Source organism: Pseudorca crassidens, chromosome 3 (assembly GCF_039906515.1).
Source record: "Pseudorca crassidens isolate mPseCra1 chromosome 3, mPseCra1.hap1, whole genome shotgun sequence".
Lineage (NCBI taxonomy): Eukaryota > Metazoa > Chordata > Mammalia > Artiodactyla > Delphinidae > Pseudorca > Pseudorca crassidens.
In genome coordinates this window covers 140,281,282-140,298,689 of record NC_090298.1, presented here as the reverse complement: position 1 = coordinate 140,298,689, position 17,408 = coordinate 140,281,282, and the positions used below count along the sequence as shown (strand labels likewise).

The following is a 17,408-nucleotide window of genomic DNA, read 5'->3' as shown; positions in this document are numbered from 1 at the left end:
AATGATAATTAGCTTCTTCCTTTAGCTGTTCTTTGAAAGGCAATACAGGTATCTCTTGTTATTTGAATATATTTGGACATTGAAGTATAAGATTTTGTTTGCATGGTGAGGTGAAGAGGGGATTTTAAGCAAGTGAAACTTCCTGGTGAGGTGCCATAAAATTCTAAGCAGGTGAAACTTCCTGGATGGGGAATGAGAATGATGTCCATAAGGAAAAAGTTCAACAGAGGTTTTGTTGCCCTCATGTTATTTCAGGGGTCCTCACTTACCTGTTGACAGTGTGCTTTCTGTGCAGATAGGCACTATCAGTACTAATACTACAGGAGTTTGGGTCTTGAGTCTTATAGTCTCAGATGGTCAGGGACCAAATGACCAACATCTTTGCACAGAGCTGGCCACCGTCAAGGCTGGGGACGAAAGTGGAGTGTAGGCAATATCGCAAGTCTGAGCCTGCTGAAGCTCTGCAATTCTGCTCTTTCTGTACCTTGACCTTAGGCTGGCCTCTGCCTTCAAGGAACACACAGTTTTGTGGGGGAATTGGACACAGATACAGGTAGTCAAAATGCCATTCTTCGAGAGTGCTGTGGCAGAAGTGTGCATGGTATGCTGTGGGAGCAGACCAAGAGGAAGCAAAACAGTGCTGGGGATCAAGGTTTGGAAGTCATGGATGGCTTCTTTCTTAAGTGATACTTTGAAGAAGAACTATAATAACGGTTACCAGTTGTTGATTGCCAGGCCCCGTTCAAAGTGTGTTTTCTGCTTTAAGTCTTTGCAGCAACCCTATAAGTTAGATGCCATTATCTTTATCTCATAGGTGAGGAAATTGAGGCACATAAAAATTAAATTTGGGGAATTCCCTGGTGGTCCAGTGGTTAGGACTCCGTGCTTTCACTGCCAGGGCCCGGGTTCAGTCCCTAGTCAGGAAACTAAGATCCTGAAAGCTGCGTGGCGTGGCCAAAAAAAAAAAAAAGGTTAAATTTGTTGCACAAGGTTCCAGTGCCAGTAAGTCATAGAGAAAGGTTTCAAACTCTAGTATAGTTGGGCTCCAGAATCCAAACTCTTAACCCCTACACTGACTGTGAGGAAGTTAACAACTTAAATGTTGTAACAAAAAGACAGCCTATGTGAAAGCACACATTGAGTCGAACGTGATGAGTTAGTGACCTCCAAGTATTTGCTGTGGTTTAAGCACGGGGTTGGGGGAACACTGGACTGCTTTACTGAAAAGGTGGCTAAGTTACATGGTCAGAGCAGATTTTAGAAATCTCAGTCTGACTAGAATGTCAGGACCGTAGAAAGTGAGAGGTTGTAGCCAGGAATGTCAGCGAGATGGCTGTTTTTAGTAATTTCAGGCAGAGATAATGAGACTGTCACAGAGAATAGCGCATGGAGTCGAGAGGATGATGGGTACTAGATAGATATTAAGTAGATAAACTAGGTAGGACGTGCTGAATAATAGGATGAATGAAGGAGGGAACAACTCCAGGCAACATCAAGTCTGCTAGATGGTGACAAGGAAATGGAGAAAGGGGTGTGGATTAGAGGGGAGATTTTCTTTAAAGAACTGGCAGAGCTTGGGGAAAACTACAGAGAGGAAAGTGGGAAAATTTGGAATTCTTTAAAGAGTTTTTAACCTGAGTCAAGAATAATGAATTAAAATTTTGTTTTAAGCGGAGAAGAATGAGATTAAGATTTTTTTCAGACTTTTCAGACACTACAATCTTTTAAACATATGAAAGTTCAGGACTTGTATGCAGATTAGCTGCAAAGATCTATCTTTGTATTAGGCTAATAACTGATATTTACAGAATGAGCTTTAGGAGAAGAGTAGGATAGGTGCTCCAGACAATAGGGAAGAAGGAAAGGAAAACTTCTAATTTTAATTTCTTCCAAAGGAACACAGCATGTTACCTGGACACCTAGGAGGCACATTATTTGTGGAAGCAGAAAACTCAAAACTGAGGAAAAAGGCTTAAAGGCAGTGACTTTGCTGAGCAGATGCAGTCTAGTTGTTGTTAGGAGATGTTATATGTGGGCTTTTTCAAATTATTTAGCTTTGTTTTTTGTTTTAAGTTTTCCTCTGACACTGGTAGTCTGTATAGTGCCATTTAATGATGGATTATGTTTTATTTTAATGCCATATATGAACACTCTGGGGACTGTAACTTACTAGAAAATAGAAATCATATATATGTCTTAGATTTTTGTCTAAAACGTGAATTTTCTCCAATTTAAAAGGGGGAAAAAGCGAAATAAGTAACACTACCCAGAGATTAAGTGACTGTGCTATATGTTTTCTTAGCTCTTCAGGAAGCTGCAGCAAGGTTTGAGGAGTTAAAGGCCCAAAAAGAGCTAAGACAACTGCAGGAAGATCGAAAGAATGACAAGAAGCCACCGCCTTATAAACATATAAAGGTGAGAAAAGACCTCAGGAGGGACCCTGTAATAGCTTGCCTGCTTCCCGCTCTGTTCATGAGGAGAACTGGAAGCGCAAGCACAGTTGCTTTTAGGTAGAGGTATGAGCTTGAAAGAAGATAAGAAAAAAGTGCCAGAGCACCATTTCTAGCACATTGTGTGCATTTTATAAAATTAGTTGTGTGTTGATACAGTGTTGTTCCTGTTGCTTTCGAAAGTCTTTTCATAAAGTGGATTGGAATAGATTCTGTTCACAGTCAACGAACCTTGTGGTTTGAAAGGGAAAAAAGAGCCTTGATAAAAAATGATAAATGGCCCTGAGATAGTGTGAATAATACACATGGTAAGTCTTCTCATAATGGCTAATAGTAAAGATATTTTAGGTGGCCAGTGTGACTAGGATTCCCAAGGTCACAAGAATACATGTTAAGTGTACCTGATGCTAGTGTACCTGGTAAAACAGTCATCATCATTTCTCATCTGGGTCCAGTAGACCCTTTATATTGTTAAGTCATTTTTATAAATACTTTACAGAAGTAAAAATAAAGGAATAGTGAGGAAAAAACTTATTAGGAATTTTAGTAAGTATTTACTGAAACCTCGTTTTTAAAAACCTTTTAATCAAGTTAGTTTTGGTGCTCAAATATCAGACCACATGAAAGAATACTATAAGCTCTATTAACAAAATGAGATTGCCCAAGTTCTTGTTGCAAGATATTTGTGATGATGTCATTCCTGGATGGGAAGACCATATATATATATATTTTTTTGTCATTAGAGAAGCATTATTTGTGTACTCATTGATTTTTTTTTTTCGAGTTTCTGAAGTCTGAGATTTTCACTTAGAGATCAATTTTTAGAGTCTAGTGTGTTAAGTATGTCCCAAGTATTCCATGGGACGTACTTAAACTAAAAATCAATTTGTTTTTTATCTGAAATTCAAATTCAGTTGGGTATCCTGGATTTTTACTTGCTAAATCTAGCAACCCTACTAAAAGTAGACTGAAAGATGTTATCTCCAGTCTTTTATACTTTCTGGAGAGAAGATGTAGTACTTTGGGTAATGCAGTGCAGAAACTAAACTGTGACTGTTTCACTGTTGCATCATGTTTTTATGATTCTGTCATTCCACTTATTATTTTTGTCTTTTTTAGCATAGTTGGCAATCATTGATGAGTAACAAAGAGTGATGATGAATTAGTAAAGAATTATGAGATACAGGAAAAGTAAGAACACTAAAACTCCATAATAAAGATTAGATTTATAAAAGTCTAATGGACCTGCCTAGTAGTTGCAATATAGAATGAGTTTTTTTAATAAGTAAAGTTTCTTCTTGATTTTTTGAAAGACCTCTGAGAAAGTGTCATAAAATATAAAATATCAATCCTTACGAATAGTTAAAACTGTTGGGAAAAAAACAAAACAAAACCTAAAATTGGGTCTAAATGGACCCTGATGGTAAAACTGAGAGTTAAGTGGAGTTACTGTGCATGGAGACATAACACTGAGGTGTAGTTCATCCTCAGAAAAAGGGAAAGTAATTTGTTTCCACAGTCGTAGATGTCACATATAGCAGAAGTTAGGCCCTTCAGAGTAGCCCGTCAACCGTATTGAACCTGTATATTGAGAAACCAACTAACGTCCCATACATGATCTAATCACAGAATTTAGACACCAACTTCTTTCCTCCACCTTTAAAACAAAAACGTATTTCCAGGAAAAAGATTTAGAATAGGGGTTGGCAAACTATGGTCCATGGGCCAAATCTGGCCTACTATGTATGGTTGGGAAAATTTGTTTTTTACAGACTATTTCCTGACACATGAAGATTTTATAAAATTTAAATATTAGTGTCCATAATTAAAGCTTTATTGACACACAGCTATGCTTATTCATTTACATATTGTCTATTGTTGCTTTCGAGCTATAGTGGCAGAGTTGAGCAACATGCGCCAGAGATCTATGGCTTGCAAAAGATAAAATATTTACTGTCTGGCCCTTTACAGAAAAAGTTTGTCAATCCCTGATCTAGAGCAAGTGTAAATACTACAATTACATATCTGTATTGTTCTTAACCATGTGTGGGGTTTTGTTTTTGCTTTATGTTGTATTAGGCAAGAAACTTATTTGGGATTAATAACAGGTTAGATCATATGTCAAGGAGGAATGATTGAAACATACCTTTATAGAGAGAAAAGGAGTAGGATGAAACTTTTTTTGGATGGCAGTGTGTCAGTCAGGTAAAGGTATTCACCTTGAATCAGAGGTGAATATTCAGATGCCTTATGTAGGACCTGTAGTCTCAGGTGATTGAGCTCAGCCCTTGTTTATGCCTTAGAATTTGCCTTACTCAGTAGGTTTGTGACTTCCAGTTGCATATGGTGAGGGTGTTCCTCCATTAACAAGTTAATACTGTTTATCAGTATTTTAAAGAAGCTGGGAAGAGATCTGGCAGTGAGACTTACGTCATTTTAAGTTGTTCTGGAGAACGTTTGAGGGCAGTATACTTCTACAAACAGATTATTCCCCACAACAGTCTTGCAAGTAAAAGTGACTTGTCAAAATCATGCAGTTCCTGAGGAGTCAAATTTTATGTATAGGATGGGTTTTTGAAGACTCGTGGTTTGACTGTTCCCACTGAAATAATATCAAGTAGGGGAGACTCGTTTTTATTTTATTTTATTGAAGTATAGTTGATTTACAATGTTGTGTTAATTTCTGCCATACAGCAAAATGAGTCAGTTATACATATATATATATATTCTTTTTAATTATGGTTTTATCTCAGGATATTGAATACAGTTCCCTGTGCTATACAGTAGGACCTTGTTATTATCCACTCTATACATAATAGTTTGCATCTGCTAACCCCAAACTCCCACTCCCCAGTGCCCCCCACATACTCCCTCCCTCCCTCCCTCCCTCCCTCTCTCTCTCTCTCTCTCTCTCTCTCTCTCTCTCTCCCCCTCCCCCCCCCTCCCTCCCTCCCTCCCTCCTTCTCTCTCCCTCTCTCTCTCCCCCTCTCCCTCCCTCCCCAATTAGGGGAGACCATTCTTATAGTGCACAAATCCATCTCTGTTGTGGAACATCCTTTTTTTTTTCTCCACATTGTTGTTAGTATTTGTGAAAATTCTAATGGCTTCAGAATCACAGAAATTGTTTGGTCTCTATGTTTTACCACACTGGATTTTCACGGTGGTTTTCAGTACTAGCACCACTAAAAATGAATGCCTGGGTGACATTGCTATAGTCTATTAAAAAGATTTCAAGTTATGATAGTCAATATTAAAATACATCTTCACAAACAGGACTCTGATTGCTCAGAGACCTTTTCATGTTAAATATCAGTTGAGAATGGTGATTTTTTTTTTTTTAATGTAGCAGCTAAAGTGGCGCCACCATGTGGCAATAGCAGAAACTCATTTTACAATTTACTTGGCTTACCAGCCTTGAAATTATGATTTTTTTTAAGAGATGAATTTTTTTAATTTGTGGTATTTACATTTTGCGTATCAAGTGAGGCTTTATTTTTATGTCAAATTGCCTAAATCTTTATTTCCTCCAGGTTTTTTTTTTTTGGTTTTTGTTTTTTTGCTCTACGCGGGCCTCTCACTGTTGTGGCCTCTCCTGTTGCGGAGCACAGGCCCCGGACACACAGGCTCAGCGGCCCTGGCTCACGGGCCTAGCTGCTCCACGGCATGTGGGATCTTCCCAGACCAGGGCACGAACCTGTGTCCCCTGCATCAGCAGGCGAACTTTCAACCACTGCGCCACCAGGGAAGCCCTCCTCCAGTTTTTTAATTGTGGTAAAATACAGATAACATAAAATTTTTGATCTTAACCATATTTAAGTATACAGTTCAGTGGTATTAAATGCATTTGTAATGTTTTGCAACCGTTGCCACCATCCATCTCTAGAACTCTACATTTTGTAAAACTGAAATCTATACCCCAGTAAACAGTAGCTTCCCATTTTCCCCTCCTCGCAGCCCCTGGCAACTATTATTCTACTTTCTGTCTCTTTGTATCTAAGTAGAATCAGTATTTGTCTGTTTTGACTGGCTTATTTCATTTAACATAATATCCTCCGGGTTCATCCATGTTGTATATCGTGTGTCAAAATTTCCTTCCTTTTTAGGCTGAATGAGATTATATTATTTTTACCACATTTTGCTTATTCATTCGTCGGTGGACACTTGTGTTGTTGCCACATTTAAGTTATTGTGAATAATTCTGCTAAATCTTGATAATTCAAAATCATGTAAAATGTGGCATGTGACTTTAAAGGAAAGAAATCTGCCTTTCATAGGTCCTAAATTGTCTTGTGTTGACTTGCCTGCTATACTATAGTATGTGTTTCTACTCCAGGTGAACCGTCCTATTGGCAGGGTACAGATCTTCACTGCAGACTTGTCTGAAATTCCCCGTTGCAACTGTAAAGCTACTGATGAGAACCCCTGTGGGATAGACTCCGAGTGCATCAACCGCATGCTGCTCTATGAGTGTCACCCCACAGTATGTCCTGCTGGAGGGCGCTGCCAAAACCAGTGCTTTACTAAGCGCCAGTATCCAGAGGTTGAAATTTTTCGCACATTACAGAGGGGCTGGGGTCTCCGGACAAAAACAGATATCAAAAAGGTGAAGAAACCTATTCTTAATTTTCAGATTTTTTTTCTTTGCAGTTGCTTAATATGAGTAATTGTTCTTGATGAATATGAGAAAATTGATCATGGAGGAAAATAATATTGTGTGAGGATTAACCTTATTTTTATATCTTGCCAATCCTTCCAGAAATTAGAGGCTTGAAAATAGATGGTCTCCTTTATTTCTAAAGTTCAAGTATTGATCATGTTCACTATGCATGAGAATGATAAAAATGAGGGAAATTCATAGAGATACTTGTTTGCTCGTTTGCGGAAATCCTGGAACCTGTAGTTAGGATAGTGAGAGCATGATACAGTGGTGTTAATCACCAACTAATAAAATAAAATCTATTTTTACTGAGAGAAAAATAGGTTTGGGTTCATGGAACATGCAGGAGAAGAGGATTAGGTCTTCTCTAATGAAAATGCAGTAACATCTTCAACTTGAAACTTGGAAGGACCTGCAGGTTTCTAATAAATAGATGGTATTGTACAGTCTTTGAGTAGAATAAATTATATTTGACATTTTAATAGAATAAACCTTACTCTGGTTATACCTTCTGAAGAATTTTATTGAAGTTTGTTTCTAGGAAAGGAAGTGAATATGGGGTGGTCTATTTTAGTCATTTGCTAAGTAACCATTATATATTGTCTGTGTGTCAGGCATGTTGCTGTGTGATGCAGTGCTCAGTAAGAGAGACATGGTCCATGCTTTCATACAGTTTACATTCTAGATGCGGAGAGACATTGAACAAGTAATCACCCAATGTGGAAACACAAAGGGTTCTGGAGGCATGTGGCAAAGGGCCTGAAACTAGCTTGTCTCTGAGAATTTTAAATTTTGTTGTTGTTGTTGTTGTTGCGCTTAGTTGCAGCAGGCAGGCTCCTTAGTTGCAGCTCAAGGGCTCCTTAGTTGTGTCACATGGGCTTCTTAGTTGTGGCATGTGAACTCTTAGTTGCGGCATGCATGTGGGATCTAGTTCCCTGACCAGGGATCGAACCCGGGCCCCCTGCATTGGGAGTGTGGAGTCTTAACCACTGCACCACCAGGGAAGTCCCTGAGAATGTTTTTTTTTTTTTTTTTTTTTTTTTTTTTAAGCGGTACGTGGGCCTCTCACTATTGTGGCCTCTCCCGCTGCGGAGCACAGGCTCCGGACGCGCAGGCTCAGTGGCCATGGCTCACGGGCCCAGCCGCTCCATGGCACGTGGGATCTTCCCGGACCGGGGTACGAACCCGTGTCCCCGGCATCAGCAAGTGGACTCTCAACCACTGCGCCACCAGGGAAGCCCCCTGAGAATGTTTTAAATTGAGGCTTGAAACATAAGTAATTGTTGGCTTAGGCTGGTTGAGTGTTCAAGCATTTCAGGTAGAGGGGACAGCATGAGAGAAAGCCAGTATGACTATTGTATAGTGAGTCAGGAGGACAGTGATGTGAAATGTGGTGGAAGGGCAGTAGGCAGGGCATGCTCCAAGGAAAAAGAGGATAGTTTAGCGAAATTGACTTTTAGGTTCTTGGACAGGTAAAGGGATCAACTATCCATATCACCATTATAGTGGAGCTTTAGTTTACTTACTTTTATTTTGGTTGATCTTAAGGTGTATCCCAAGTTTTCTGCTGTTGGCTGTGGTAGGAGTGGGGAGATGGTGCATATTTTCAAATAGTTGAAGTATCATATTTATATTATGTGGTTTCTTGAATAAACCTTTGTTAAAGTGACTAGTTAAATGTGCATGAATTGCTTTGGAGAATCTGTTGTTTTCATTAATTTTTTAAAATAAGGTATACCTGTGAACACAGTTATGCTTTTTGTCACTTAAGTGAAGAGCTATTTCTTGTTCCAGGGTGAATTTGTCAATGAATATGTGGGTGAGCTAATAGATGAAGAAGAGTGCAGAGCTCGAATCCGTTATGCCCAAGAACACGATATCACTAATTTCTATATGCTCACTTTAGACAAAGTAAGTAATGAAAAGTGTTATTTCCACTGTTATAAGATTGTGAATTAGTGTTGTCCCAGCTATAGTGTTCATAGGCATGTCATACACTGTCCAAAACAGTGTCTTTCCCCCATATTCATAGGGATTGCTTGATCAGGGTCCTGGAGTTAGGTAAGGTTGCTCATTTCTAGCTGTACATCCATGGCAAAAGGCAATACAGCTGCTTTTAGCATTATTTTTCAGTGTCCAATGTAAGTGATTATGTCTTTTAGTGTTTTTTCTATAAGATTAAAACTTGAAGCCAGAAAAATAATAATTCTTTTACTTTTTATTTTACAGATTGAGACACTGATTTGTTCGTATTTAATTAGTGCATTGAGAAGGTCATATAAATTGACTATAGAACTCAGCTTACAAACCCAAGTCAGCTCTCCAATTATTGGAATTTCTGATGAGTTACATTTCACTGGTGTCTAGAATTATATTTGGGATTTCTTTTTTTGTATGTGTGTGTTTCCAACATGTTTTATTTATTTATTTTATATTTATTTTTTAATATTTTATAGAAGTATATTTCGTTTACAATGTTGTATTAATTTCTGCTGTATAGCAAAGTGATTCAGTTATACATATATATTCTTTTTCATATTCTTTTGCATTATGATTTATCACCAGATATTAAATATAGTTCCCTGTGCTATACAGTTGGACCTTGTTGTTTATGGGATTTATTTCTAATTCCAGCATCCTAATGTGTTTTGTTTCTGTGTATACTGAGATTCCTCTTTGTACCTGAGTATTATGTTCTGCTAGGTTCCTCTCCCCCACCCTCCTTTAACTTTTATAATAGACCTTTCTTGGTGTGAAACTTTGTATTTACCGAGTTGTACTTCTATGGTGAGATTCTCACCTCAAGATACTCTTGATCTTCATTCAGGATGGGGTCTTGATGTCATTATTAAAATATTAGGTGATTTCTGATGTGTAGCCAGGGTTCAGGACTACCTAATTTAGAGAATGGAACAAGCTACTATTTCTAGGATGGTGGTCCTCAAACTTTAGCATATATCATAATCACCTAGTGGGCTTAACACAGATTGCTGGGCCTCAGAGTTTCTGCTTTAGTATATCTGGAGTGCAACCCAAGAATTTGCATTTCTAACGGATTCCGAGGTGGTGATACTAGTGCTGGTCAAGGGACTACACTCTGAGACCACCCCTCTGGAAGAATCAAACTTTACAAATAGAAACTCCAGCTTATTTATTATCACTCTAATTTTAATCAATAATAGTAGAGGTCTGCTGAACAGCATCTCTTGGAATTCTAGGATCGTATTATTGATGCTGGTCCCAAAGGAAACTATGCTCGATTCATGAATCATTGCTGCCAGCCCAACTGTGAAACACAGAAGTGGTCTGTGAATGGAGATACCCGTGTTGGCCTTTTTGCCTTGAGTGACATTAAAGCAGGTAAGAATTATTTAAGGATTCTGGAGCTAGGAATGGGATTTCAGTTTTTATTATCTAAAAATCCCATATGTTCTATAATCCAAAATGAGGTTGCAAATTCCCAAGGATACATAAAAGACTTTCCAGGTGGTACTTAGCATGTACCAGGTATTTTTTTTGTTGGTGGTGGTATGGTAAAATACACGTTACATAAAATTTACCATTTCAGCCATTTTTAAGTGTACGGTTCAGTGGCATTAAGTCCATTCACATTGTTGTGCAACCATCACCACCATCTATCTCCAGAACTTTTTATCTTCTCCAACTGAAGATACCCATTAACCAATAACTCCCTCATTTCCCCCCTCCCCGAGCCCCGGGCAACCACCATTTTATCTTCTGTCTCTGTGATTTTTTTAGCTACTCTGGGAATCTCATGTAAGTGCAGTCATACAATATTTGTTTTGTTGTGGCTAGCTCATTTTTACTTAGCATGATGTCTTCAAGGTTTGGGCATGGATGTTTGGGTTTTTTTTGTTTGTTTGTTTTTTTCTGGCCGTGCCACATGGCTTGTGGGATCTTAGTTCCCCGACCAGGGATTGAACCAGGGGCCACCACAGTGAAAGCACCAAGTCCTAACCACTGGACCACCAGGGAATTTCCTGGATGGTTTTAAAGGAATAAATTTCCAGACCTTTTCCATAGCCTTTATATGAACTCCTTAAAAATTGGTCTGCCTTAGGACTTTCCCTGGTGGCACAGTGGTTAAGAATTCGCCTGCCAATGCAGGGAACACGGGTTCGATCCCTGGTCCGGGAAGATCCCACATGCCGCGGAGCAACTAAGCCCGTGTGTCACAACTACTGAACCCGCGTGCCACAACTACTGAAGCCCGCGCGCCTACAGCCTGTGCTCCGCAACAAGAGAAGCCACCGCAATGAGAAGCCCGTGCACTGCAACGAAGAGTAGCCCCCGCTCGCCGCAACTAGAGGAAGCCCGTGCGCAGCAATGAAGACCCCACGCAGCCAGAAATAAATAAATTTATTTTTAAAAAAAATTGGTCTGCCTTAGAAAGTGTCAGCAGTCCAGGTCTCCTTTTACAGTTGCCCTTCATCCACTTTATAAACCAAATATCCACCTCTTACCCATCTGAATTTTATGGTTTATGAGCCCAAGGCTAAGAAAAACAAAAACCCTCACCTCTTGGGTCTCAAAGAACTGGACATTTGGAGAATGCACAGCTATGTTGTGGCCTGCCTAGATGCCTATTACGTCTCTGAGAATTCAGAGTGTAGAAGTGAGGTAGTTGTAATCAGCACAATATTAAGATGTTTATTTGAATTGAAAGTAAACCTGATAGGGCTAAGAGGTTTGAAAGTAAAGTTATATGATGGATATTTTCCATCAATTAAAGGAGCTTAAAATTTAGTGTCAAGGTTTTGATGAAAAAGTTGTAAGCATATCGTATATACATATACATATGACACCCTCTAAATTGCATGATTTTTTAAAATATTTAGACTTGTATAAGTTTGAATGTATAAGGATGTATATAATTTTTCAAAATAAGTTTTGCAGGAATACTAGCAAAGCATTTTCAGGATCACTCTCCTAACTCAAAATGAGATCAGACTGGCCTGGGTAGTTTGTAATTGACAGTAGCGTAGTCCAATGACTTTCAAAGCAGAAATCCCATATGAGCATTCTGCTTTGCCCAGTCAGTGTCGTTTACCTCAGCAAACACTAATCAAGATAAAGTAATTAAAGAGCAATTTTGTCAGCTTTTTGTCTGTTGCCTTTTCTTTTTTTCAATCTGTGGATAACACCCAACACCCCCCGCCCCCCCCCCCCCCCCGATATATCTATTTCTCTATAATTTAAATATACTGCTGCCCAGGAGTCTTTTAGGCTCTTTAGAATTTTAAAGGCTCTGACAGTTTTCATATTTTAAAAATTGAGCCACTGTTTTGCATTGCTTCACATAAAAGTATTTAATGATGAAAGTAACAATGCTTGAGCATCACTGTGCACTGTGCTCTGTTGGACTAAATGATAGTGATTTTTAAAATCAGTAAGTTGTATCAAATTTTTGGAATGGATGGCTTCAGAGTAAATTGGGTAGATTTCTGCTTTGTAACAGGAATTATCAAGTGAGTGTGTAAGAGCTACCATTTATCCAATGCCAGACACTGTTCCAAGCATATTGTCTCATTTAATCCTTACAAAAGTACTGTAAAGTATTTGGTAGCATTATCTATGTTACTTGGATTCTTGGATCTGATATATCTCTCATTCTTTTCTCCATTTTTCTCTGTAACCACACTGGGGGAGGGAGGGGCAGTGTTCCTCTGTATTAATTACTTAAATGTTAGCCATGTGACTTCAGTTCTTATCTCTGTCCTGACTGCTTTTAGTACCACACTTCTACTTTGAACTTTAGTCTGTGTCCATGGGGATGGCCTCTTCTACCATGTCTAGCCACAAATTTCTCTTCTCCCATATTCATTCAGCTCAGGTAGAATGGTGTGGGAATTGACAGACCTTATTTTTGTCCTCCCAGTCTGCAAGGGTGGGTGGGGGAATTGAGACAGAATGTGCTCATTGCCATGCAGAGTGCCCATAGGAGCTTCAGCCTTGCGAATGGAATCAGAACTTTAAGCTTGCTCTCCTCCTTACACATCCAACCTCATGGGCTCTTCACATACCTGTTACTTTCTGTCTTCAATGTGTCATACTCACTCCTTGTTTATCTCTTCTCCAGTGCCATTTGCCATCCCCCAGATTGCAGATTATTGTATTTTGGACTGTTTTCTAGAATGGCTTTCCTGTATGCACACTGATGATACCTTCTGATTTATCTCCTTGTGTGGTTTTGTTTAAACAGTGGATGCTGAGTGAGCAGCAAGTTATGCCAAGTATCTTGCTATCTTGTGGTTGAGTTGCACTGTAAGCACATTAAATATATGAAAATTCAGCTATATGCTCATAAATTTTTAAATAAGATTAGTGTGAATAGAATTACCCATCATTCAGTACAATAAGTTCACAGTGGGGAGGGGAGATGTGACCCTGCTGTTACCTTGGTCAGTCTTGGTTCCTACAGGCTCCTCACAATGTGAGCCTCTTACCAGGCCACAAATGATTCTAGCATTTGTACCATATGAACTCCTAAATATAAGCCAGCTGCTTTATAATTTGCTCAACCAAATTAAAAAATAATTGTTTCCAATATTAGATGAAAAACTGTATATATTAATTAGTCTCACTGATAGAAGATTTGTCATTCTGCAAAGGGAAATCTTCCTAAGTTTTGACAATTTTGACTGAACAATTATCACTTTGTACATTAACGGTAAGCCATGACCCCCACCCAGAGATAACCTCTTTGTATGTCTGTATAAAATTCTTCTATTTGTTAGGCTTTCCCTAACATGCTTTGAGTTTGAATGTGTGATTTATTTGCTCTCAGTTTTGATGAAATGCACTTGTGACAGAAAGGGGACTTTTTTACCTTAAATTTGTACATCTCCTATTAAAGTTTACAAATTTCTGCTATGTACATTATGTCATTCTCAGTAAGCTTGTGAGATTGTTATCTGCATTTAATAAATGTACTCTTCGGCTCAAATCAGCCAGCTAGATTGTGGTGTAACTGGGATGTATAGCCAGGGCTTAGGTCTTGTGGTCTAGAGTTCTCTGGTATTATTCTGTATTGACATGTCTCTCTCCCTTAAGTGCTGCCTGGTAAGATGTACTCACCTTGGCACAGATGACAGGTTTCCTTCATACTTGCTTTCCCAGTGCCTGGCACATCAGTGCACAATAAATTGCTGTTTGTCTGTTTTTGGTAATGAAATAATATATTTTGAATCTGAATGGTTAGAAAAAAATAAAAAACAATTTGGGATTAACACATCTATAGTAAAAGTTATTTTAAATATTACTTGTTGGGACTTCCCTGGAGGTCCAGTGGTTAAGACTTGCCTTCCAGTGCAGGGGGTGCATGTTTGATCCCTGGTCAGGGAGCTAAGATCCCACATGCCTCGCAGCCAGGAAACCAAAAGGTAAAACGGAAGCAATATTGTAACAAATTCAATAAAGACTTTAAAAATGGTCCACATCAAAAAAATCTTTAAAAAAAATTACTTGTTAAGTCATGTAAGTTTTTCTGTTATTAAGTTATATTAGCTCATTAATAATATTATATGATTAGGATTTATTAGTATGTTAATAATACAGTGTGATTAGAGTTAATCCTTTTAATCCTCTTTTAAAAATTCATCTGTTCTCTTGGAAGTCTGCCTTTTGTGATTAATAGAGAAATAATGTAATTAAAGCCATAGATATTAATATTTTCATGGTCTTTTATGCAGGCACTGAACTTACCTTCAACTACAACCTAGAATGTCTTGGGAATGGAAAGACTGTTTGCAAATGTGGAGCTCCGAACTGCAGTGGCTTTTTGGGTGTAAGGCCAAAGGTACCTTTTAAACATAAAGCTGTAAAATAGGAACCTGTAGATTACTTCCCATGTCTTTTATTGGTCTTAGTTGATCTTACCTTTCCTAAGAAAGATTCTCAGTCTCTGTGTCTCTTTTTGCCTTTTTAAAGATATCAAAGAATCTGATATTGAATTTAAGATTCTAAATGTACTATAAGACTGTAGATAAACATAGGACTTTTTTTTTTTTTAAGGACCCTTAATCTTAACCATGTACCAGTATAAACTTTGTTGTACCTTACTTCCTGGTTTTTTATGTGTACTTTAACTGAATTATAATTCTATAACTGTTAAGAATTGTTTATAATTCTTAAATATTATACATTTTTCCTTGCTGTTACATAATTTTCATAACCATCATTTTTAGTGACTGTTTAAATTTTTATATAATGGATGAACCATAATAGATGAACATCTGGATGCTTCCAGATTTCTCTATCGTAAGTAACAGCATGCTGAAAATTGAAATTTAATTTTGATGCAAAGTAGACTACACCGTGACTCCAATTGGGTATTTCCCATTATGCTTGTTTGATTGTGAAGTCAACATTAAGAACTGAAAAATGCAAATTAGCATGGAAACCACTAGCTAAAGAGGGTAATCATTTTGAGCTATAATAAATGAAGAACACCCAGTGATTATTCTTTTATTTATTAAATAAGAAAATTTATATTGGATTTTGTATTTTGTTTAGTTAGTTGGTTAAATGGTCTTGTTCCTTAAGATGTGCGGTTGACTTAGTCCCTATAAATTAAAATAGTAACAGAGTTTAATGGTGTTAGGTGCACTAGGGATGTCAGTTTCTATATCTTTAGGGTCTGTGTAGCATTTCACACATGAATCAGTGAAAGGGAAATTCGGGAGCAGAAGTTTAGAAATGGGAGGAGATCACTGTGGGCAGGCAATAAATTGGATTGGTCCTGGATGTTCCTAGGCTGAGATAAATAATGTGATGAAAACCATGCATTTTGATGACCAAGTGTGGTCTGCAGGGAGCACAGAATAGACCTGTGGGCTGCACCAGGATCTATCTTGGGGAGTGGTGGACATGAACCTAAACTGACTTAGGTAAAGATGCATAGCTTGTCAAGAGCAAGGGCCACAAATTAGTTTTCTGTGTCTTCCTAGCACATGGCTCATACTAAGTGCTCAGTGAAGGTTTGTTGAATAAGTTAAGAAATGTGTGTGACACATACACCCAGAGAAGTCTTCCTTAGTTTTTGAAATTAGACAAACATAAGAATAAAAATAAAACTTACTGTTAAAGGATGATCTTTCATACCAGTCTTATGTATCAACAGAAAGCAGCACATTTCTCTCTTAATTCGCTCAAGTGGTAGGAGTAGTTGATACCAGATAAAATTCATGCTACCATTCATTGGGTACCTATGATATTCCCAGTGCTTTTCCTGCATTTTCTCTTAACTTCACAGTAGTCTATGAGGACTGTGTCTTCCCAGAGGAGAGTCTGAAGCTCAGAGAGGATAGTTAACCTGGTCAAGATCATACAACTAATGTGTCGACAATATTTGACCTCTAGAATCAACCCATTGCCACAGAGGAAAAGTCAAAGAAATTCAAGAAGAAGCAACAGGGGAAGCGCAGGACCCAGGGTGAAATCACAAAGGAGCGAGAGGATGAGTGTTTCAGCTGTGGGGATGCTGGCCAGCTCGTCTCCTGTAAGAAGCCAGGCTGCCCCAAAGTTTACCATGCAGACTGTCTCAATCTAACCAAGCGACCAGCAGGTTGGTGCCAAAATCCATTTAGAGTTCTCCTTGTTCTCTGCCAGAATTCTCAGAGCCCTTTGGTCTTCCCATGCATAGTGTTGAGAGGTGTCAAAATAAATGACAACAAAGGCTTAGAATCCTAGGTTATAGAGAAGGGAACAGAAACTCACTCGCTCTGTCAAGCATTTTATGTTATTTTATCCTCCCAGCAACCCGTAGAGAGGGGTGGGAATGACAGGAGTTTGTCCCCAAATTAGGTTTCCTTCAATATGTGGTTGCCAGGGTAATGAAATAATAGAAACTAAGGTAGTGTAGGGGCAAGGCCATAACACTGACCTCAGTGCCAGGAAATGGAAATGGGGAATTGTTTCAGAAGCAATTACTCAGGGCCGTAGCTGGCACAGGTTGTGATAGAACTGATCTTGCCAATGAGCCAGGAGTGAGTTCTAGCATAGTTTACTTGGAAGGAGCTGGGATGGAACACTGTCCATGGCAGAGATTCGGGTATCATGAAATGAGGGTAAAAGAGAGCAGCTTGGGTTGGCTTTGGGTCTTTCCTGCTGATTCTGTGTGGACAACACAGGTAAAGTTTGTGCTAGTTTCCAGACTTAACATTGAGCAAAGGTAAATCTGCTTCCATTTTTCACCTTTGTGTATCTGCTCCCTGTTCCTAGTAATAACCAAATAAGCAGTTTAATTGGCTGAGATTTTCCCCATAGGGTTGAATATTTAA

At 38.6% G+C, this 17,408-nt stretch overlaps 1 protein-coding gene across 11 annotated transcripts in view; it reads left to right on the top strand.

The window, feature by feature from the left end:
• NSD1 (nuclear receptor binding SET domain protein 1) overlaps positions 1–17,408 on the top strand; it is a 136,739-nt gene that overhangs the window by 112,528 nt on the left and 6,803 nt on the right. For 10 of the 11 annotated variants that reach the window (XM_067732712.1, XM_067732717.1, XM_067732711.1 and 7 more), the window contains 6 exons: positions 2,303–2,415; positions 6,784–7,053; positions 8,902–9,018; positions 10,326–10,467; positions 14,820–14,926; positions 16,489–16,693. In XM_067732712.1, coding sequence (XP_067588813.1) covers positions 2,303–2,415; positions 6,784–7,053; positions 8,902–9,018; positions 10,326–10,467; positions 14,820–14,926; positions 16,489–16,693 — 954 coding nt within the window. Of the gene's footprint in view, positions 1–2,302; positions 2,416–6,783; positions 7,054–8,901; positions 9,019–10,325; positions 10,468–11,188; positions 14,358–14,819; positions 14,927–16,488; positions 16,694–17,408 lie in introns of those variants that run through there. The other variant, XM_067732720.1, reaches the window with a different exon arrangement.